This window comes from Ostrinia nubilalis, chromosome 19 (assembly GCF_963855985.1).
Source record: "Ostrinia nubilalis chromosome 19, ilOstNubi1.1, whole genome shotgun sequence".
In the NCBI taxonomy this organism is placed as follows: domain Eukaryota; kingdom Metazoa; phylum Arthropoda; class Insecta; order Lepidoptera; family Crambidae; genus Ostrinia; species Ostrinia nubilalis.
In genome coordinates this window covers 6,204,492-6,229,472 of record NC_087106.1, presented here as the reverse complement: position 1 = coordinate 6,229,472, position 24,981 = coordinate 6,204,492, and the positions used below count along the sequence as shown (strand labels likewise).

Here is a 24,981-nt window from a genome sequence, read left to right as displayed (position 1 = left end):
GAAATTATGAATACCCTTGGGGAACCTTTGTGGACGTCATTTGGCTGAAGCGAACGAAAGAAAAAAGAAGTAAAGGTAGCAGGATGGCGCTGGATGCAGGCCACCACAAACCGGCCTTTGTGGAAATCATTAGGGAGGAGGCCTATGTTCAGCAGTGGACGTCCTATGGCTGAAATGATGATGATGAACGAAAGAATGAAACAAAGACATGGTTCATTATTGTTTGTAAAAGTCGTCGCATGTAAAGCCGGCCTCGTCCCGGGTTTCGCCGCGGGTCGGGCCGGCGGAAGCACACACGCGGCCAAAATGGCAATTAGAGCGCCTTCATTACAACCCTTCCTTATTGCTCGCTCGCTAAACACATGTACGCGTATTGGATGAGATTCACTATTGAAAACTCATTTCTTTTAAGAAAAAATAAAATGGTCAATGAGTTTCTGAGTTCCTTTCGCCACTTCTTCTCAACTCCAGCCGATGTGTTGTCCCGAAGTGGTGATAGGGCTAGTTAGCAAGCTACATTGGGACGTGTCCTGAAAATGGCCTACATACTTACAACTTATAAAATTTGAATTTAAATCGGAATCTTGTAATCGTTTGCCAAGCGAAGACGGTGATTTTTTTTTATCCACAACGAGGAAGCTCTTGGCCTGTATCTCACCTGATGGTAAGTGACGATCAGGCCGAAGGTGGAAGCGAGCTTCACCCGGAATCCTCAACCACGGAGGAACTGGCTATCATACCTCTAACTGCCGGAACACAACAATGCTGTTAACATTGTTGTTATGGCGACAGACTTAGGTAAGATGGTTGATGGATGATTTCATAATCAGTGATGTGAAAGTTACTGAAATAGGTAGCTATGTAAAACAACATTGAAGTGTGCTCAAGTGCTTAATTTCTTTTCTACGAATTGCACACATAAAAATTCTATTCATCAGAACACATTTATAAAATGGTTGTGTTTACTGAAGCATGAGGTATTCAGTAAAGTCCAGAAACTTTATTGATCAATATTATTAATTTGCATCTTTTACATTACTGCAATGTTGTAAACTGGTTTACTACGAGGGTTCGATTGTTTAATGCCTAAAGCTTGGCTTAGTTTTGGACATAGTCTTGTTAAAATGTCTAAAGAAATATCTGTTGCTAAAAGTAGAATCGATCCTATTGAGCTTTTTCAACTGCCAGCTCTTTTTCGAAGTCTGGCTTTTATTTGTACCAATTGTAGTACAGGCGACAGTACACTATACATACATTTTGGTTGCAAAATATCCACAATTACTACATAAGATAATATTGTTTAGTTTCCCGTGCTGTCGTCTATACAATCTTAATTAAGGGTTTGGAAATCGACAACTACCGATTTGCGTAGGGAAGGGTGCGAGGGGCAAATAGCGCATGTAACAGGATTATGAAATGACAGCCCTTTGAGTTCGCTTGTCTTCTCTAAAGGCGCTAAATGTATCCTCATTAGCGTTGTAGAGTAACGTGAGCATAATAATAAACATTACAATGACACAAGTTATTAAGCACATTACAAATTCATAAAACACAGTTGTTTGTGTGAGACTGATGCCTGTGATAGGTATTTGCATACCTGTAGTACAGGTCATCAGGCTCCCACCACCCCAGATATTGGCACAATTTAGAATTAGTTTAAGAACCGATAGTATATTACTATGACTCAGACATGGTAGTGATGTATGGCAACGTATTAACTATTAATTAACCTAATTTATCTAATCAGAAAAGGAACACTAGGATTTGTTATTGTAGTGTGTGTGTGTGTGTGTGTGTGTGTGTGTGTGTGTGTGTGTGTATGTGTGTGTATATGTATGAGCATCGTTAAGTGAGCGTGTGAAAGTACTTTTCAGTTTGATCATAACTTTTAGTTAAAAGGAAGCATCGTAAGTGTTACTTCGATAGTGAGTGTAGTGGAAGTTAATTAAATGAAAGAGTGGACTGTATGAAATTAATTATCTATTCGGTACAAATTTACAATGGTATCGAGACCGTTTTGTGCAAAGTCGTTGAAGAGAGTGCGTCAGGATCGTCTTCTTCGATGTTCGCTCGCGAACCGAACATTGCTCGTTCGTTCGCCGAACGCTCGCCGCTCCCTCCGGTCACGCCGCCCGCGGGCAATGTCCGTGAGTAGACAGTAAGCTTTTTTTCAATTCAAAAAATGTCAGTTGGTATAACGGAAGTTCGGCGTTAATTTTATTATATAAAGAGGGTCCCAGATAGAAAAAGAATCTCTTGGTGAAAGAGTAGGCAGTTGAAGGAACAGTATAAATTTTGTCCTTACGGCGTTTATCTATCTGTACATGGGGAGTTACTTTGTGTTGAAGACGAATGACATCAAGTATGAATAATTGGCGCACAGTCAAAACTTTACATATCTGGTAAAGTTCTTGTGTCGGAAAGAGCATATGGCGAAAAGTGGCTACTTTAAGAATCGCCCATTGAGCCACTTCAAGCGGCCTCAGAGTAGACTTCGGGACACCTCCCCAACAGGAAATACAGTACGTAAGTATCGAGCGACACAGTGCATAGTAAACGTTCTGTAGGATTGTGGGGTTCGCTACATGCCTAAGGGTTTTAAAGACAAAGATAAGTTTACGCAATCTACCTGTAAGGAGTTGAATGTGGTTCTTAAAGTTAAGGTGCTTATCTATGTTTATACCCAGGTATTTAATTGTGTCTACTGTGGACAGTTGTGGACAGTCGCAAGAGGATAGTGACCAGTTAGAGCAAGAATGAGCCTTTAGGCAAAGTCCAGTTGGCGGCTGTGTAGCTGAGCTAATAGAAAAGGTAACGACTTTAGTTTTAGACGTGTTCAAAGTGAGCTTGTGACTAGTCAACCAAGAAAAAGCTGTGTTGATTCCATCTTGGGCCACCCGTTCTAAGTCCGACCAGGAGTCAGCTGTAAAGGTAAGTGCGGTATCGTCAGCGAAGGAGATGATGTGATTATTGAGTATGCTAAGATTGCTAAGGTCATTAATAAATATTAAGAAGAGAGTCGGGCCAAGAATACTGCCCTGGGGAACGCCATAGTTAATAGGCAGTTCATTACTAACAAAGTTGTTCATTTTAACTGCCTGAGTTCTATCTGACAAGTAGCTATGAAAAAAGTCCAGTTGATTACCTCTGACACCCATTTTTTCGAGCTTTACTAGAAGAGATTCGGTGGGGACGGTGTCAAACGCTTTGGTGAGATCTAGGAATATGGTTAGTACTTTTTTATTTGAGTTAAGTGACTTAACTATAGTATCCAGTAGTTCATGAGCTGCGTCAGTCGTTGATCTATTTTTCCTAAAGCCAAACTGTTGTGGCGACAAAAGGTTATAGTGTTCCAGGTAATCGACAAGCCTCTTGTTTACAATACGCTCTAGCACCTTGGAAACAGCTGGTAAGATTGCAATGGGACGGTAGTTGGTAACTAGATTCCCGTCACCGCTCTTGAAAATGGGTTGTACTATTGCCTTTTTTAATGCGGTTGGAAAGATGCCTTTAAGAAAACATAGGTTAAATATGTGGGAGAGTATGGGCGACAGGATAGTGGAATATCGTTTAAGTATGACCGGAGAAATACCATCCCCACCCATAGCAGCATTCGATCTAAGTGACCAGATGGTATTATAGACCTCTTCAGCATCAGTATCTGAAAGTGCGAAGGAGGAGGATTGCTGATTCGAGTGGAGCGTGTGTGATACCCGGGAGACACTACTAAACTTATGAGCAAGTTCTTCTCCTATATTTACAAAGTAGCTATTCACCATATTGCAGGACTGTATGGGATTTTGATCTAAGGTAAGTAATTTATTAGAAGTTTCTGGTTGTTTACTAGTATATGTAATTCTTTTAATATTATTCCACAATAGTTTTGGATTATTACGAGCCTTTTTTAGTTCTTGGGTGTCATATTGCCTTTTAACTTTTTTGATAATTTTAGAACAGAAATTACGATATCTGGTATAGGTTAACCTAATAACATCGTTTTCAGGTGATTTTATATGTTTTTTATGAAGTTTGTCTCTATTCCTCATGCACCGGAGTAAGCCTGGAGTGATCCACGGCTTGATTATCGTTCTCCGTGAAGAAATTTTTATTTTGGAGCTATTAATTGTTATGGCACTTGAGATTATATTTATAAACTCATTGGTAGACATTTCAGGGTCATCAGATTTAAGAATAGCCGAGAAGTCAATGTTTTTGAAAGTTTCATCTAGAGTAGCATAATTAATTTTGATAATAGTTTTGTCAATATTCATCCTGTGGGGTTTATTTTTAATGGAGAGCAATGAGGAAAAGTGGTCGGTGATCGTGGAGTCTAAAATAAGTGTAGTAGATGGGAGGTTCGTGCGGATAAAGATATGGTCCAGACAATTGTTCTCTCTGGTTGGAAGAGTGTGAGCCGGTAGGAGACCGTGAAAAGCCAGGCAGTTTAGATAGTCGTGCTGGCGGGAGTCTGTCGATGTCGGTTTTATGTCTATGTTTATGTCTCCTGCAAGTATAACTGATTTGTATTTAGCTAAACCAAGTAGTATTGTATAGAGAGATGAGATAAAGGTGTCAATATTTTTGTTTGAAGGAGAGCGATAAACACATAAGATGGCTAGGTCCGAGTTGATTTTTACGATCAAGCCAGAGGCGGAGGACTGAAAATCGGGCTCTTCCTGACTTGTACATAGATTTGATTTAACGAAGACAACAACTCCATCACTTTGGTTCAGGTGGGTTGAGGTTTTATGTAGTGTGAAATTAAGTGGAGTTGGAATAAATGTATTACTAAGGCATGGTAACCAGCACTCTGTCAAAACAAAGACATCACATTCAAATGGGATACGCGCAGTGAGTGTTTCAAAATTATGATAGTTTTTATTTATTGAACGAATGTTTTGTGTAAGTATTTTAAATGAAGCTGATGGTTTTCTTATATAAAGCATCGACTGCTCGGGGCTACATAGGACTGCTTTAATTGTCACATACTTTGGCCAAAACTGTAAGGTTTAAATACTAATATTTCATTAATTCTTATCTCATTCTATCAGTATTATATCACTTTTAAGTATAAGTTTTAAATGTAGTAGGCAAATTCACAAACTTAGGCTGGGTTGCACCATCTTACTTTGACTGTAACAAACGTCAAAAATCTGTCAAACTCCATACAAAAGTCACTGGTTTTCGCTATGGTTATAGTCAAAGTTAGGTGGTGCAACTCAGCCTTAATGTCTTGCTTTTTAGGGTTTCGTACCCCAAAAATATGTTTTTATTGCCAATTCCTTTCTGCCTCCTATGGAATCCGTGTATTTTTTTTTCATATTTCTCAAACTAACTACATAACTACAAATATAACTTGTATTCCTACGTGAAACTTGGCAATTAAAACTGCAGTTTGTATAGTGGGCTTTCATAAAATAAATTCTGACCTCAACTTGATGTCTAAAATCTTACGAGTTGGTCAAACATCTGTTAAGATACCTAATCACAAAATTATAAACCCGATTTGTGAGGATAGATGAATGTTATTTATTTTTTAGCGTTAAGAGTCGCATTTCAAACTAATTTGAAAATTATAAATAACTTGAAAAAATCGAACTGCCTTAGGCAGTCAAAGATGAATGTTGTCAAAAATTTTATTTTATCGTAAGTATTTTGATCAAACTTTAATTACAATATTAACTATAGCTTGCAAATCAGATAGGCTATAATTTATCAAACACAGACGGAGCCGCAGGCAGGAGTTAGTCAAATACATGAAATGTATCGCAGCAGAATCGCGCGAACGCACAAAGGGTTGTCAATAACGCGTGTAACAGGATTATAAAACGCGCTAAAGGGTCTTTACATGTGATTATATCTGTTAATTTGGGACGCTTTGTGCGTTTGTTTCAATAAACTGAAGCTGAAATATTATCGTATAAAGTTTTATGCGAGTTGGGGCACGGGTAAAATTAGATGCTTGATTATAAATTACGGGTTCCTTTTGAAGTTTTGTATGTGTTTTAAATTTTGGTTTTCTTTCAAGGCCAGGAAAATAAGTGTGTTTTGCTGTTTTTTGTTGTTTATTACTTAAATATTGTCTAAATAAGCATACGTGTTCAGGTGACTTTCTTAAGATAGAGTCAAACTAAATTAAATAATCTGTGAATTTCTTTTAGTCACAAGCGCAATATAACATAGAACTCATCATAACACAACGAAACAAAGCAAATTTAATAGTAAAAGAATACTAATCATAGGTAATGATCATGCAATTTCAACATCGATATATTTAAATACTGGCCTAAAAAGAACAAATACGTGTGTGGTCTCCATACCATTATGAAAAAAATCGCGCTCATCACAAATTAAGCAGTTCCAATTACTATTTACGACTCGAAGCGTAGATGAAAAAAACTTTATTGAATGAAGTTCAACATACATTTATACCTAAATACTGGCCTAAAAAGTGAAGAATTTATGAAAAAAACTCGCGCTTGTCATTTGTTTACACAAGTGCAGTCCCAATCGATATTAACACAACGAAACAAAGTTTAGACGAAAAAAATCTTTATCAAATACAGTTTCAACATTGTTATACATGAATACTGGCCTAAAAAGAACAACTATCGATGCCATTTATGAAAAAAAACTCGCGCTTGTCATTTGTTAACACAAGTGCAATCCCAATCGGTATTAACACAACGAAACAAAGCGTAGACAAAAAAAATCTTTATCAAATACAGTTTCATCATTGTTATACATAAATATGAGTGTTCATATTTTTAACCGTCTCTGTGGTCTAGTGGTAAGACCACCTGCTTCAGACGCAGAGTCAAACCCGGGACGGGTTTGATTCCCAGTGGGGGCAGATTTTTCTGTTTGGTTTAGTTGATGGTAAGGCTTGTTCTAAGTCCGTCTGGCTAGCTACCACCATCTTATCTAAGTCTGTCGCCGTAACAACAATGTTAACAGCATTGTTGTGTTCCGGCAGTTAGAGGTAAAATAGCCAGTTCCTCTGTGGTTGAGGATTCCGGGTGAAGCTCGCTTCCACCTTCGGCCTGATCGTCAGTTACCATCAGGTGAGATACAGACCAAGAGCTTCCTCGTTGTGGATAAAGAAAATACTGGCCTAAAAAGAACAACTATCGATGCCATTTATGAAAAAAAATTCGCGCTTGTCATTTGTGCAGTCCCCATCGGTATTAACACAACGAAACAAAGCGTAGATGAAAAATCTTTCTCAAATACAGTTTCAACATTGTTATACATGAATACTGGCCTAAAAAGAACAACTATCGATGCCATTTATGAAAAAAAACTTGCGCTTGTCATTTGTTAACACAAGTGCAATGCCAACAAAGCGTGAACGAAAAAAATCTTTATCAAATACAGTTTCAACACTGTTATACATAAATACTGGCCTAAAAAGAACAACTATCGATGCCATTTATGAAAAAGAACTCGCGCTTGTCATTTGTTAACACAAATGCAGTCCCAATCGGTATTAACACAACGAAACAAAGCGTAGACGAAAAAAAGCATTTGCGGGGGTGGGGTGGGGCGGTGCGCACATTACTCACACCCCGCTGCCCCGCCCACGCGGTAAACAACATATAATTATTGTATGACATATGCATGTGTGTATGGAACACCTTGTGTGAAGGTTTTAATGTGGTTAAGCTTCGGGGAATTATTAAAAAAGGGAATTTATTCAAATTGATTAAGGTTTCTGGTTACAGTAAACGATTATGTTTTAACTAGCTTTTGCCCGCGGCTTCGCCCGCGCGGAATTTTGTCTGTCACAAAAAAACTTTATCGCGCGCGTCCCTGTTTTAAAAAACCGGGATAAAAACTATCCTATATCCTTTCCCGGGACTCAAACTATCTCTATGCCAAATATCATCAAAATCGGTTCAGTGGTTTAGGCGTGAAAGCGAGACAGACAGAGTTACTTTCGCATTTATAATAAGTATTAGTAAGATATTCGATATCGCATTCGATTTAGTTCATTTCGTAGAGGTACTTAGAAGTGTCCTGAAAAGGACCTACATACTAATAAAGAATTTGAATTTCAATCTGATGAAGTGATGATGTTGCGCACCTGTATTTACCTACAGGTATTTGACAGGATCTCTAGTTAAAATTTTTCAATTTAATTATACATGTACCTGTGTATATGACATAAATCGCAGGGGAAAAGTAAATTACACGGTAAAGTACCTTGTAGCAGTGTTTGGACTATAATTTAAAACAATTATTAAAACTAAGTTGAGTATGTGTGTAATTAGTTTGTTTTCCCTATAGACGATAATGTATGGCAACCCCGTGTTTTATTTAGTTTCATGCGTTATTTTTTCACTAGAGCCATTGATACTTAGGTATAGTAACAAACAAAACAAACACAAAATTAAATAAAGTACCAAGGAATCACGGATACTCTTACTTCGATTCGAATTAAGATTAAATCAAAACTCTAAGGCTGAGTTGCACTGCACCATCTTACTTTAACCCTTAACCACTGACGTACGTACGTGGTACGTCGGTCAAACGGTTTTTCGTTCAAAACTTCATTTTGTGCGGGAATTTTTGCGTGTCCTTTTTGGTAGTTTCCTAGTGGCCAGAGATGCGTATGCGAAGGCAGAAAATAAATGGGTAGCAAGTTCCTAAGTAGGAGAACTTGACTACCCGACGTATGTGGTACGTAACGTCAGTGTTAGTGTAACTTTTTTAAAATCGTATAAGTATGGTGGTCCATAGATAAAATTAATCGTTAGCAGTCTAATTTATTTTCTTTGTCGTCTATATGTAAAAAACCTCATTTAATCCAAAAAATATTGCAAATGACGAAGAAATTAGCAAAAAATCCAGTGGATGAATTTTTTTTATATCGGTTGTGTCTTTCGAGGACAATCATCATGATGGTGAAGGGACTTCAGTTAATGGCTTTGGATTGACTTCTTCTGAAGATTGTATACCATATTTTCATATTTCCTAACTAGTTTGAAGCACGGCACACTGGCGACCAGGTCATCAATCAAAAAAATACTATAGAAAATAACCTTCCTAAATGAACTGTATTAAAAAGTGGCTTATTTTGTGAATTATTGCTATTGTGATTTTTTCCTGATTAAAACTGTTCTTAATCAAAAATATGGCCAAAATAAAATTTCGTACTGCTATCGAATATTTTTGTGATGATTTTTAAAAAATGCCTCTGTAACTTTTATTACTTCTGAAAGATTTCACCAATATCATACTATTCTATTAATATTATTATATTTTTTATACTATCTTTATTTAATATAAACATTTGTGTAGATAATTTAAATTCAAATTTCACCAAAGATACACTCTAGGGTGTCCCTTATTTTTCAAAGTTTTAAATTTGTAACGCATAGGTCTTAGTTTTGTTTGTTTGCCTCTAAAACACTCGGAAATAAATTTTTACCTTATTTGGAGTACGATAACCCGTGCCGACTTGCATCGAAACATGTTGCGCGGCAGTAGCGCGGTGCGTATTCGCGGTATTTGTCATTTGTTCTCAATTAATCTCGTTTGTTTGACATTTAGAAGATAGCCATCTCATCATCATCAGGAATTAAGAAGCAATAAAAAAAGTATTTTCTTAGTCGAGGACGTAAATTAATCAAATAATAGGCACAAAGTTACCGTTAATCGTCAAGTTTTTGCAGTATTTTTTAACATATTTTGCGAAGTTAATTAAATATTATTGAAAGCTATAATCTCATCATTCGGGAGTGTATTATATTTTGGGAAAAGCTATAAATCCTACCAGAACCTAACTGTGTAAAAAAACTTGTGTATCTTCACCATGCTTGGAGGGAGTTGCAAGAAAAAATATTTAAAAAAATCAAGATTTATAAGCGCCGCGGTGAGGAGGATTTAAAAACAAATAAAATATTTTAACAAAATCAAATAAAACCAACACGTCCAGAGTGTTAAGGTGTAGACAAAAAGTTAGTTAAGAAAGTAGAAAGTGCAAGACAAAGAAAATTAAACAAATAAATAAATAAAAAATAGAGCAAATATGTTTCGGAGGTTTATCGTCATCTCTTACTACGCAAGATTCTATACAAACGCAAGGACATCACGACCAGCTTACCAGCTCTGAGGAAAGCCTTAAGGCACTCTTGACATCCACTTTCCAAAAGGTATATGAGAGTGTTGACAAATTGATTTCCAAGGCAGCCCTGAGCAAGTTTAGTCAACATCTTTGGTACTTCATATCAGAAGAAATTGCCGTTTTATCACTCTTTGATGATGAAGGTAATGAACAAACACCGTCAATATTGTAGCAAAAGTACAAAGAGAGAGTATGTATGATTCTGGGAAGAGATACATTCCATCTAAAGAAGGTATGATTATTTCTATGGTAAATAGGACATTGTACAAATTTTTTATCCTGTTTTTAATGAATTGATAATAATACTACCTTATTTATTGTTGCTGGAAAACCATTGAGTGGTTTTGTGTCTGTCAAGAGTATAAATTTATTTTCTCGATTGAAAATTGATAATAATTTCCCCCTGAGACACATTTCTATATGAGATAAAGATGTTGCCTATTTAAAGGCAAAAAAGTGCTTTCTTTAAGGGTAGTTAATGATACAGCTGAAAGGGCTATAAAGCTTATGCAAGATTTTCTTGGTTATATCACTGCAAAGGAAGAGCAAAAGCTTTTTTTGCTTCGCACAGTGTAGCAAAAATCAGGCCAATATTCAGGAGCATGGAAATCTGTATCCAGAATGTAAAAAAGGGTCCCTCAAAAGTAAAATATATTGTCTGATCTGTAATGTTATCTTCTTTTTATAAATATTTTATAAAAATTAAATATTTTAATTGATTTAGCTACTTAATAAAAGGGGTAAAACCAGAATTTTTCAAAATCTTCAGAGCTCGGTCGGCACGGGTTAATGTTGACGTAGGAAGATGAAATTTTGTATTTAAGTATGTCTGAGTAGTACGAAAAGAAATAGGGGGTATGCATTTCAATATCTAAAAAAAATTGTTTTTCGGCCTTATAAGGGACACCCTAATACACTCTATTGATACATCAAGAGGACTTCAAAGTTACGTACGTATGCCGTACGTACGTCAGTGTTAGTGTAACAAAATGACACGTCAGTGGTTAAGGGTTAACTTTGACAAACGTCAAAAATCTGTCAAACTCCATACAAAAAACACCGGTTATCGTTAAAGATACGGTCAAAATTAGGTGGTGCAACTCAGCCTTAAGTTGTGATTTAAATTCTCCACGCACAAAAAGGATTATACCTGAATGTTAAGTATAATTTTCAATTTTTGCCCCCCAATAAAACATTCATATTCACACTCGCGCCGCGCGGTATCAGTTACCTGCGCCTACCCTCGCAAAATGGCCGGCGCGTGACCCGACTGCCAATGGACTTACGTTTTATCTTTATGCTACAAGCACCTTGTAGGATTTATTCAATTTCTTTCCGACCAATCCAAACGTTTTCCTCGAACAAACTTTTATTTAAAAAAAAAAGCAGTTGAAACGAACGAAAAAAGCATACGTTATGTGTATTATACCCGTTTCACCATCGATCCCTAATTTTTAAGTGACCCCTGTAAATTCCTGTCAATGCATTACCATAGGGGTCACTTTAAAATTAGAGATTGATGGTGAAAACGGGCATTAGGCATTATTAATACAATTCAATAATATAAATAAAGTACCTTAAGCGCCACATATGCCCACTGAAGACCAGAAAGGTTTCTTTTGATCTAGTCTTTCTTATAAAAAAAATAAGGATAAGGTATGCATTTTACTTAAAAGTCTTATCTTATTGTGTTGACTTGAAACTAAAAAATTACCCCATTGCACAGACAACATTTACACGACATTGCATACAACGTCCAATCCTTACGGGCTTTTTTCAAAATTATCAAAATAACTATTTCCACCCAAGCAAAAGGTAGATAATTTACGAGATATTTTCCCGCGTCCCCAGACATTGAGTGACGGTAAACACCGACGTGTCTATTATCTGATACGGATCTGCTCGGCTTCATGAAACATTAATGTTCTCCTGACAGATGGGCTTCTGATACCACTCGCTCTGCGGCCGAAAGTCCATCAGCCAGCCCAAACTCAGCCTTAACACAAAGGCATAAAGACTAGCGACTGTGGGGAGGTGGGTCGAGCGCCTGGTCATATTTTAGGATTGTATTTCGAGGTGTCATGTTCGCAGCGTGACACGAGAAGTTGTAGCGCTACGTATAATGTGACCGCATAATTTGGAGATTTCTTTTTGTGTACGAATTTCCCTTTTTCAGCAAGTAAGGCTATCTCTTTTAAGAGTTAAATGAGTAGCGATGTGTGAGGTAAAAATAAAAAAGTACGACCAATGTTTTGGAAAAATGCAAAAGTTTTAATTTTAACATAAACTGCAATGCCTACAATATTTTTTTCTAATTTTAATTAACCTTAATTTTTTTTCACTAACCTAAGTACTATTTTACTATTTCACAAAAAGCATACACACTTACCAGTACCGAACTATCTTTCGTTAGAAAAATCCTTTGAATTAAAGTAATACTAGTTTAAAAGCAGGTAAATAACTCACAAACCCACAATAATGTGCAGTACTTAATAACATGTAAAATTATGTAAAATCTCCCGCTTAATTCAGACACTGGAATATGCAACGTTTTTCTGTCCGGCGCGCTGCAGTATTTTGTATCCGCGCATAAACCAAGAGGGGGCGCTATAAAAACACTACGGGCCCTACCACGTAACACGGTGCGGTAACCATCCCTTTTATAATCTTCGTTAATATTAAATAGGTACCTTTAATAAGTACCTACTTTTTTTTTTTTTTTTTTTTTGTCCACAACGAGGAAGCTCTTGGCCTGTATCTCACCTGATGGTAAATGATGATCAGGCCGAAGGTGGAAGCGAGCTTCACCCGGAATCCTCAACCACGGAGGAACTGGCTATCTTACCTCTAACTGCCGGAACACAATAATGTTGGTCTCGAAGCGCTGGTAGGGTAAAAAGATTATGAGACATGTAGAGGCTCCTTAAGAGCAAAATGACGATTTGTAAGAACTATTTATTAGTCTAAACAAATAAAGAAATTTTGACTTTGACTTAATGCTGTTAACATTGTTGTTATGGCGACAGACTTAGGTAAGATGGTGGTAGCTAGCCAGGCGGACTTAGAACAAGCCCTACCACCAACCAAACCGAACAGAAAAATCTGCCCCCACTGGGAATCGAACCCGGGACCTCTGCGTCTGAAGCAGGTGGTCTTACCACTAGACCACAGAGGCGGTTGGTTAATACTTTAAACAATAACGACATTACTTAGGTGCAATCTTTTGAAAACACTTGATAAAAAAAAACATATAAAATCAAACACAATATATTATGCAGTCAGGGAAACGATAAAAATTCATGAAACAAGCATGTAACATAAATGAAGCAATCCAACGATGCTGTAGCGTCGAGTCGTAGTCTCGTAGACGCTACGGGCTACGCTACTACGACGCTACGAAAGACTGAAGATCGTTAACGTAAGATTCTCAGTAGACTTTTCATGTTTATTTTCTACGTTATCATAAAAACTTCACTACAACCCCCCAGCTGTTAACGCGATAACGATACGCCGTCTACGAAGCACGGGCGGCTGTAAAATTATTTTCCTTCACATTAATTTCGGTTAATTCAATACTCAGCGCTTATCTGTCGCAGGTACGCGGAATCGAGGGCGTTACGAACTAAAGTGCGTTGTCAAAACCGACTCTCCATTATTGGGCATACATTTTTAGGCTTGCGATATGCCTCCCCGGGTTACGTGGTAGGCCGGGCTGTTATCGTCAGTTTCTGCATGAACGCGCGCGTTACGGCCCCCCCGCCGCCCCTTCGCGCTCCGCAGACGCCGACCGAGAAATCTTGACACTTGAGCTTAATTTATTCGCGGGAGTTAGCTCTTGTAACTGGGAATTGTGTTTGAGATTCGCGTTATCGGGGTTATAGTATTCCTTGACTGTGACATGATTTAGAAGTCTGCGAGTTTGTTTTAATCACTTACGTTTTCACCTGGCCTCTTGGTTTGTGACAGGGCACGCCGCCATTAATTATTGCAGATTTGGATACTGCTAGAAGTAAATGTTAGTGTGGTGAGCAGGAGCATTATTAGTGAGCGAGTTATGATGAATATTATATGCGTTACATATTATTTACATTTCATAACGTATCTATTAAAGTTATGCGTGTTTATAGTTACCTAATCGCCTCTGTCTTACTTTGAGAGTACTTGATTCATTTCACTTGGGTCAGTTTATTAATTGATATATTGCCTAACAATTTCTAATTTAACTTTTTAAGTTTAAAAATGAGTTGTAATTTGTAACGATGAATTGTTAAATAAATTAAATAAATCATCAATGATAAAAACAGTATTTATTTTCTAACAACGATCAAGATATCGAATCAGCGTAGGCGGAGGCAGGTCCGTCACGGCAAATAAACAGGACAAACCGCAACAGAAACAGATTATAATTGTTTCATCCCCTGCGCTCGGTATTTGGGCTTGCCTTAACTTTTAATTACCGGGGTTTTTGTTGCCACTTAAGTTGTGCAAATCGAAATGCAATATTTTTTAGTGAAACAGATGCATGTTGTTATATGAAATTGATGCATTATGAAGATTCCTGAATCACATAATACGTTGTTTTATTATATTATAATTTACCAATTAAGATAGGTAGTCTTATTGCAGATTTAAATCTTTCGTTATAACAACTGGAAAAAACCTAAAAGCTAGGTCTCCCTGATGTTTATCAAACCTTTTCACAAGTATCAAACTAGTAAGGTCACTCTCACTATTCCATATCCCTCGAAGTTCGAACAGAATCACAACTAATAGTAGACTATTATCTCAAGCCTCAAGTCAAGTCTCATGGTATCACGGTCGCAGTATTTAACTTGTAATAATGTACTAGAAATATTGCAACAACCTTTTGTTTTTTGTTTAATCAATAATAGAGGTATCGGAGTACAGATCATATAAATCGTAGGTACCTACCTAATCTATTTTATTCAGCAAACGTGTGTTACGCCGTGTTCTGGGTTGTACCTACCTACTTGTACTGATGAAAAGCCAAATCAAACTTACCTATGTTCTGAAATCGAGTCGCATAAGTATCAAATTGTCGCAGTCATAGTATTCAACTTAAAGATCCAACTGTGCTTACCTTCTTATGGTCCCCAAGACTGCACTATATTTGAGACTAGTAAAGATTCTTTAATTTTGTTTGCTTTTAATGACTCACTCACTCACTCACTCAATTAAGGCTTGGTATTTCTTCTAAAGTAGGTATTTCGCGCTGTCAAAATCTGCGCACGCAATTCTTCGCCGAAAACAGCGCGTCAAAGAGCTCGCGCCACAATTTCCAGCTACACAGTATAGAAATACGCAGTTGGTTAGGTTAGGTTGACTTCCTTCCCTTCAAGCGTCACACTCACAACACTTTCTAATACAAATCATATCCAAGTGATACAAATTAAAACACCTTTCAGACTTTTTGGGAATATATTCTAGAATCGAATAAATATAAAATATAACTGCAGAAGTAAACACGGTTCAAAGTGGCCGTGGCGTCGCCCGACCTTCTGGAAGTGCTGCACCGGCTTAAAGAATTTCAAGATTACGTCACCCGACCTATCGGTAGACCCTTGGGAGCTTGAGCGATTGGATTTTTTTTTTATGATAAGTTACTCTTAGTAGCGATTATTTAGAGCTTGGATAATAAATTTAATTATAGTTGTTGCAATTCACGAAGCTTTGCATGTGGTTAATAACATTAATCAGTATAGGTACGCATCAATTTTGTTCAGTCTCTTTGTTTATTAATAAATAAAAATATCATACTAAAATTGCAGAAACATATTTGTTTGTTTTGGTCTGGGTGTTTTCTTTCTATAATATGTATGACGTATGTACGGGGTTCTGTACCTATCGAAAATTGCTATGAGCATCACACGCGGTTACCTGCGTACCTCTGTGCACTCATGGGAGTTTAAGCAGAGGTCCCTAGAGTTTGACTTTGAGCTTTGTTTATAGTCATTACGAAGCAGACTGATGGGAAACTGCACTGTCTTGAATTCGAAAGGGTAATTTGACGGTGTTTGGGGAATTCTAGGAATAAATACAGAGTCTCCTCATTGAGATTGAGACATTTCAATTTGAGATTTCACTTGACATTGAACACAATCTGAAATGGAGTTTTCAAACACTTGTAAAAATAAAAAGTAATTAAATCAAAGGCACTAAGTAGTATTGATATCAACTTCGAAGAAAATGACTGCCAAAATTACTTTCTACCCGTTCCACACGTCTTTCATGAATTATATTAAGGTATTGTTAAACTAAATTTCAAGTAGATTGAACCAAGGAATCACTTTGTCCCATACAAACTTTGCCCCCTTTTTTCACCCCCTTCATTTCATGACCCCATTTCGGAAAATCTTTTCTTATGAGATGTCTACGTCATAAAAAGAACACACCTTCCAACTTTCAGGTCTCTACGATATCCGTCAGTCATTTAGGACAAAGCATTTTTATTAGTTGTTCAAAACTCTATCGTTCCAGGTATGTCATTGACAGGAGGGCGCTACTATCTTAATGGGTTATTCATTAGTCCACTTGACATTTCAGAATCGTTTGACTTTAGATACCTAAGCGATTTGATATTCGGAGTCTTTTAATGAAATCAAGTTCTGAAATAACTTGAGGTGTTGTACCCGATCAAGCTTTTCATTGCAGGACAGTTAAATAGTTTTATTATTAGTTTCTTCTCTAAGTCTTAATTTGTCAGAGTAGGTAAAGGCTCCATGAGAGCAAAATTTAGCCATATAATAGTTTTTAATTTTTTTCTTGAAATATTTGACGCCTTGTAATCTCCCGTTAATATAGGTCCACACAAATAAAGAATGTTTGACTTCGACTTTAATAATTATGCTCTTACATAATTATAAATAAACTAGCTTTCCGCCCGCCGCTTCGCCCGCGTGGAATTTTTTGGTTTTTATATAACCTATTATTACACTCAGATATAATGTGGCTTTCTATTGGTGAAAGATTTTTTAAAATCAGTTCAGTAGATCCCGAGATTACCCCTTACAATTTAACAAAATAATATACAAACACACAAACTTTACCTCTTTATAATATTAGATTATAGATAGGTAATTTGAAACCCTATTTTGTTTTATTCTTTTTTTTATTTTAAATATTTCACGATCCAAACTAATATTTACTGTAAGTAAATGCTAAATAGTAAATATTAGTTTGGATTGTGAAATATCCTACTAATATTATAAAGGCGAAAGTTTGGATGTCATGATGTCTGGATGTCTGGATGTTTGTTACTCTTTCACGCAAAAACTACTGAACGGATTTTGTTGAAACTTTACAGTATTAGCATTATAACGATATGTGGCAAATAAATTTCAATAAATAAATAAGACGTGTCTAAAAGCGCCATCTATCGGCATTGGTTAAAATCTACAGCACTGGACAAACTACGGTATGACGTTCGTAAATATTCATTCGGGGGAAACCGTGAAACGACATCTATCAACATGGGTAAAATGAGGTAAAACATCATATCTAACGGGGGTAAAACGAGGTCCACGCGAACGAAGTCGCGGGCGGCCGCTAGTTTATAATAGGTAGCTTTCCCTCCGCAACCTTATTGGTATTCCATGTATGTGTCTTTTAACTGAGTTCTGTTAAACATTTCATGTAAAATTTGTTCAATTATAACTCTATTTACATCTGCATCTGTAAGCAAGGATTCATGTTCTCCAGCCCAGATGCCGAGTAAACAGAATCGTCTTTCAGTGACGTGCAGCTGCCCCTATATTTGACCCACTGACCTAATTTTTTATTATTTATTTGTGTCAGTGTGCTCTTCTAAAGAGTGAAGACGATTGTATGTAGGTACTATTAAAATGTAATTTTAACTCATTGGTTTTGTCTCATATTTGAGGAATGTATCATGAGTAGAGTCTTAGTTTAAAAGGATGCCAACGATTTAAATTTCAATAGGTAGACAAAATTCAGAATTCTTAATTATCAAAAATTTTAGCTTTCTCCAGTAACACTGGTATTATTATACTGTGACTCATCAAAGTCATCATTGTCAAAAATATTGACAAATCGAGAACTGTCACGGCCAAAAAACTGGCACGCGTCCGTCCTCCGTAAGCGCCACCGCGCGACTGATTGAGATTGTCCAAGCCGTCATGGGCGATTTTTTCCACATTTTTTAACATAGTAACTAAATAAGACGCAATATAAAAATTTCATCCGTTAAAAGCCCTCAAGTTATTTCTGAACTTTAGTTTAGTAAAAGATTCAGAATCTCAAATCGCTTATTTTAAAAATAAAACCATAATTAGAAAACGAATAGAGGTAACTTTGGGAATTTATTCTATCGAGTCAACTTCATCAAATCGTGTTTCCATCCGTTAATAGCCCTAGAAAATATCCTCAACTATGCCCAAAAAAAATCTTAGCCTTTTATTTTACTGTTTAGTACCTCAAAAATGAAAAATGAAAACCTCATTTTCGCCATTTTCTCTGTTACCCGGCCTTAAGGTGTAGGTTGATAATGTCATGATTCATAAACCATGTCTCGTTCTAGAGTTGTAGAGTCGGATATTTCACCACGGTTGTCTACGTCATGAACTCATGACACGTCTGAAAATGATAATAAACAGATTAATTAATTCAAAACCTAGTTTTAGCAAGTATCAAGGGACCCCGATCGTTGTATCCAGTCTGCAGAGCCGTCAGCCGGTACCCGGTTATAACGGCGAACCGCACCGCGACCGGATTATAATTGTTTTATCCTCCCCGAGCCGGGAAACGCCTCGGAACAAAACAAATCCCTGGAAATTCATGTTGAAAAACTGAAATTACGTCCTGAATGACGTATTGGAAATAAACATCAGTATTATGTAATACCTAGTTAACTGTCTGATTTTCTCTGCTCTAGTTAACTGAATGAAATATGGATAGGTAGGTAGAGTTTTGTAAATACTTACTTACTTGCCAGAAGGCACAATGGTCACGAAGAATCGTGTTAAGGTGAAAATTAAGCTCACTTTCACTTTTATAACCCACGTCCTTTCCTTATTCATATCGATTCAAAAAATTTATGTCCATGAAAAACTTTTGTAGTCTTGTGTAGTTATTATTATCATAATGAGTAAACAATCTTTCGATAGTAGGTAGGTAGAATAAAAGTAGGTGGTCCGCGACATAGCCAAGTAAGTACCTACCTATATACCTAATATCATTTCAATATTGTTTTAACTCAAAGTTATAATAACTTCACGAATACTCCAAATAGGTAACACAACATCGAATGATACTCATATCACATTTATTTGTATGCCTACCTACTCAAGAACCACTGAAACAATTCAATTCCCGTATCATAACTTTACTCAACCGAACGGAGGTAAGTCGCGATGATTAAAATCGCGAAACTCGAATAAATCCGAGTGTTATCGAGTTATTCGGACAATTAATATTACTTGTGCTGTAACTTTGCGAGGGGACTCGCCAGATACTGGTATCTATCTACATGGATCATTTTCAGCCTAAGTTAGTCGCGTCTTTTGGAAGCTTGTTTCAGCCGAAATATTAGTGCCATGTTCGTTATTTACTTTCTTCGAGTTCATTCATCGTTGAAATAGTAAAACAAACATTTTACTACTGTAATTATGAATATTAATTAATTAAAACATATGGAATTAACTACTAGTAACGGAAAAGTTTTGGGGAAAAACAAAAACAAACTTGTAATGCTTACAAAATAACAAAACATCTTGCAGAAAAACGTTGTTGCTGTGGTATTGTATAAAGCAGGGATGGCCAACCGGTCGATCGCGAATATTAGTCCAGTCGATCGTGGCAAGGCAAAAAATACTACATGATTGTGTACTAAACTATGCTGTTTCATTTAAGATTTCAAGAAGTATGTAAGTGATAGATCGCCCAGGGTTTCGTTAGTAAACAGTAGATCTTATGTCTAATCAAGTTGGCTACCCCTGGTATAAAGTGTACTTAAAGTTTTCAGTTTTTAAGTCAGACTAAACTTACTTCTCGTGCAAGAAAAGTAGGTACATAGGTAGGTATGTTACACATGAAAACCACCCAGACACCCCACATTCTAAATCACCCAGCAGTTGTAACTGCAAATTTTCAAGACGTAATAAATCAGGCGGGACCGCGAGAGCACAAACAAACTTGGTAAAATATAGTCTGGTAAGTTGCGGCCAACTCGATAACAACTCCCGCGATAAGATCCGAAAGTGATGGCTGCCGAGTTTAATCAAAGTGAATTAATCAAATTAATTGTCCTCTTAATTTTGGATGGAAAACTTTACGGTTAATAATACGATAAGCTTAGAATTAGGTGGCTACTTTTTCTGAGAAATGATCTGCGCTTTCTACTTAAACTGAAAACATGCCCTGTGTATAATAACAACTAGGTAATACCATGCGCGTATAAGTATAGCGAGGGAAACGGAGGACCGTGTCCTCCTCAGAATGTTCTGGTGCACCCCCAGGATTTTGGGCTACCCATTCAAAGATGACACTTGATAGTACTCACTCATAGCTATGATACCAATCTAGCTCTGTAGTTGAGGGTTCCGGGTATAGCTCACTTCCACTTTCGGCTTGATCGTCACTTTCCAGTAGGCTTCTTCATTGTGTTGGACAGCAAGAGCGTTACTAATTCGGCAGACACTTACCAACACTTCACTTCAACACCATCAAGCAATAATTATGTTGCCCTCTGAAAATATACTTTCAAATATGTCCACTAATTTCTGATTCATTCTCCTACAGGCGAGGAGCCCCTCGAAGGTCTGGAAGGCCTGCACTCTGACGAGACGGGCTCCGGGGACAACTCCAACGCGGGCTCCAGCGGAGCTGACGACGACGCCGCGCGGCTCCGGCTCAAGAGGAAGCTGCAGAGGAACCGCACCAGCTTCACCAATGAGCAGATTGATAGCTTGGAGAGAGGTAAGCAACTCTTTCATATACTTTATCAATCTCAAATGCTAGCATAATTTCACAAGATCTAAGTTACGCGTTCATTGGCGCGCGCCAGACCTCACGCAACTAATTTTAGTTTGCTCTATGATTTCACATAAGTAGCGCTGCGTAAGTAAGTGCCGGTTTTCGGTGCGGACATTGTCGTCGAACGAGTTCAAAAGCAAACCATTGTTTATTTCCAGAATTTGAAAGAACTCACTATCCCGACGTGTTTGCCAGAGAGAGACTTGCTGCCAAAATCGGACTTCCCGAAGCTAGAATACAGGTAAGCATTAACAAGTCATATAGATACATACATAACCAAGCTATCATCTATAGTTCCAAAATACTGAACTGTCCTATGCATGACATTGACAGATGTGCATGTGGATTGAGTGATCCTTGCTTCAATCTTAACAAAAATCGAGGAAGTTTTACTTAAAATATGTTAAAACATTGCGATGAAGTTTAAAAATTTGTTAAACCTAAGATAAAAATGTTATGGCCAATAAATAGGAGCACTCATACCGCACGCTTTAAGAAAACGTCAACATGTTTATTTCAGAAAATAAAGCCTTTCCACTTCTTTTTATAGTATAGAAAAATTGTTAAGAATATGTTAAAACTATTAACAAATTCAGAAATTCCTTGCACGTCCCGTTCCAAAGTTATGACGATTATTTAGGATCACTCACACCGCACACGGGCCGTACGAGTGCTCTTCAAAATAATGACTTTTTATTAATAAATAAAATACGTTTTATTTCTGTTGGGAAAAGTGTGCAAACTGACGAGCGAATTTGTTAAAGAATAAGTGTGACAAAACTTAAAAGCTGAAGGAAGAAATTAACCTTTATTCTTTCCTCCAATATGCCGTGTGAGTGATCCTTACTTTTACCTCTATCTGCTCATATGTAGTTCGTAGGCAGACTGAGATAGTATCTAAAATTGTTAATTGTTTTTAACAATTATTTGGCATATATTTTGCTTTTATTAAGGTCATAATTTAAGAAATATCAGGCTTAGATGATTCTTAAAGGAAAACGTTGATTAGGGTAGGGGAGAGGGGGGCAGCTTTGAACAATTTTCATACTTCATTAAATATCTTCCATACTTGAACGATTTCATTAATTTTTTCTTCCTAGATAGAGGTCATGGTTATCACACAACAAAATAATGATGTTCTTCTTAATTATTCATGAACGCTTATTAAGATATTTAGATTTTTGCACAGACCTGTAAACGTTCAAAACTGCCCCGTAGTCGGGGCAGCCTTGAACACGCCTGGGGCAGTTTTGAATTAGTATTTTTTTCAATGAAATAAAACTGAATATTTATGAATGTGTATTTTTAAAATAATTAATAAACAAAATTTTAAATGATCAGTGTCATTTGGGATTAATTTAACATGTTTATTTTATTTTACATCACTCTGTACAAAGTAACACAAAACTTAGGGATATCATTAAAAAAAAGTAAATATAAGATATATCAATTAACTAAATAATAATAAACTTTCTGTTTAATGACACATCAAAGACAAAACTGCATAATTTAAAAAATATCGATCAACTACTAAAACTAACTTTTGCCCGGACTTCACCCAGCTTGAAATTTTATCTGTCACAGTAAAGCAATCTGCTTATTTTTTATGTAAAAACCTTCTACGAAGTATTAGAAAACTTAAGGTTTCATAATACCACTTAAAAAAGAAAATTTATAAAGTTCAAAGGTGCCCCAACCATTTCGTTCAAAGCTGCCCCATGGGTATATTTCCAGAAAAAAACATGAATTTAATAACGGAACATACTTTTATATCGCAATTTCTTATCAAATCTTCATTTAAACTATTTAAACTTCCATATAGTAAACAAACCACTCACTATTTTATAAAACTACGTCCACAAAAACCTTAGAACCAAAATAAAAAAGTGCGAAATTGGCAGTCAAAAACAAAAAACCACTTTTGCCGGTTAACCTACAGTTAGATATTAAAAATTAGATGTGACGGCTATGCGCATCAGTGCTGGCAATATAAATTATGATTTATACCATTGTAGCCTAAACCAGTGATTTTTAAATTAATTTGTTCTAAGCTGCCCCTGTCCAAAGCTGCCCCCCTCTCCCCTACATATGATTTTTTATTTTCTGAGACTGTTCCGATTCGTCAGACGTGACAATGAAAAACCAATGCAATCTAATATGTATTAGGTGTCCTGTTTATATTTTATTCCTATTGGCTAACTACTCTTCTAGACATTCTGTTTTACTTGACATACCTAGGTATATACTTTAGGTGTTTTGTGTCCTGTTTATATTATACTAGCTTTTGCCCACGGCTTCACCCCCGTGAAATTTAGTTTGTCATATATCGTCATAAATTATAGCCTATATGTTATTTTGGGTTATAAACAATAATACTGTAAAGTTTCATCAAAATCCGTTCTGCAGTTTTATGCGTGAAAAAGTAACAAACATCCAGACATCCACACAAACTTTCGCATTTATAATATTAGTAGGATAGGATTCTATGTTAACATTCTGTTTTACTTGACATACCTACATACCTACTTTAGGCGTTTTAAATAAACACTGAACTGGAATTTTCTTTATGTCATGCTATATGGCATGATAAACAATGTAGAAAGGCTGCATATAAAATTAAGGATGTAGGTTTATAAGTACAGGTTACACACGGCAGGCATCTAGAAATGTATAGATTTTGATGTGCTCTTTACGAATTTCAACTTTGCGACCTCCTATTGTCTCCGCGGGCGTCACCAAATTGAAAAAATGCTGCTAGTAGCAGATTTTTTCAAATAATTCCTTTAGGATTATTTTTGATAAAACGTCCTTAGGAAAACTTCTGATGAATCGAAACAGTCTCTCAAAATAAAAAATCATACGTACCCTAATCAACATTTTCCTTTAGGAATCATCTAAGCCTGATATTTCTTAAATTATGACCTTAATAAAAGCAAAATATATGCCAAATAATTGTTAAAAACAATTAACAATTTTAGATACTATATCAGTCTGCCTACGAACTACATATGAGCAGATAGAGGTAAAAGTAAGGATCACTCACACGGCATATTGGAGGAAAGAATAAAGGTTAATTTCTTCCTTCAGCTTTTAAGTTTTGTCACACTTATTCTTTAACAAATTCGCTCGTCAGTTTGCACACATTTCCCAACAGAAATAAAACGTATTTATTAATAAAAAGTCATTATTTTGAAGAGCACTCATACGGCCCGTGTGCGGTGTGAGTGATCCTAAATAATCGTCATAACTTTGGAACGGGACGTGCAAGGAATTTCTGAATTTGTTAATAGTTTTAACATATTCTTAACAATTTTTCTATACTATAAAAAGAAGTGGAAAGGCTTTATTTTCTGAAATAAACATGTTGACGTTTTCTTAAAGCGTGCGGTATGAGTGCTCCTATTTATTGGCCATAACATTTTTATCTTAGGTTTAACAAATTTTTAAACTTCATCGCAATGTTTTAACATATTTTAAGTAAAACTTCCTCGATTTTTGTTAAGATTGAAGCAAGGATCACTCAATCCACATGCACATCATTGACAGTGGGGCGCCACCGTCAATACCGGATCGCTGGTTACGATTTTTGCCATGTTGGAAACCATATATAGTTGAACGATGGTAGCGCCCCCCTGTCATTGAGTTTGGTGGGACAGTTCAGCGTGGGTCATCTATACCAAAATTACTATGCCAATGCCAAAGCTATAGCTATACGTTCGAGTTTTGTGTCTTCATTTCCAGAACCGGACTCAATTTCCACCATAAACGATTTAATAATAATAAATAATAATAATATCCTTTTACATTTTACACTGCGCCGCTAGTCCCAAACTAAGCAAAGC

The 24,981-nt window shown here is 36.5% G+C and overlaps 1 protein-coding gene across 1 annotated transcript in view; it reads left to right on the top strand.

Annotated features, from left to right (window-relative positions):
• Positions 1 to 24,981, top strand: part of LOC135081338 (paired box protein Pax-6-like) — a 60,089-nt gene that overhangs the window by 31,891 nt on the left and 3,217 nt on the right. Inside the window, exons 6-7 of the mRNA XM_063976056.1 lie at positions 20,906 to 21,082; positions 21,298 to 21,380. Of these exons, the coding sequence (XP_063832126.1) occupies positions 20,906 to 21,082; positions 21,298 to 21,380 (260 nt within the window). The remainder of the gene's footprint in view (positions 1 to 20,905; positions 21,083 to 21,297; positions 21,381 to 24,981) is intronic.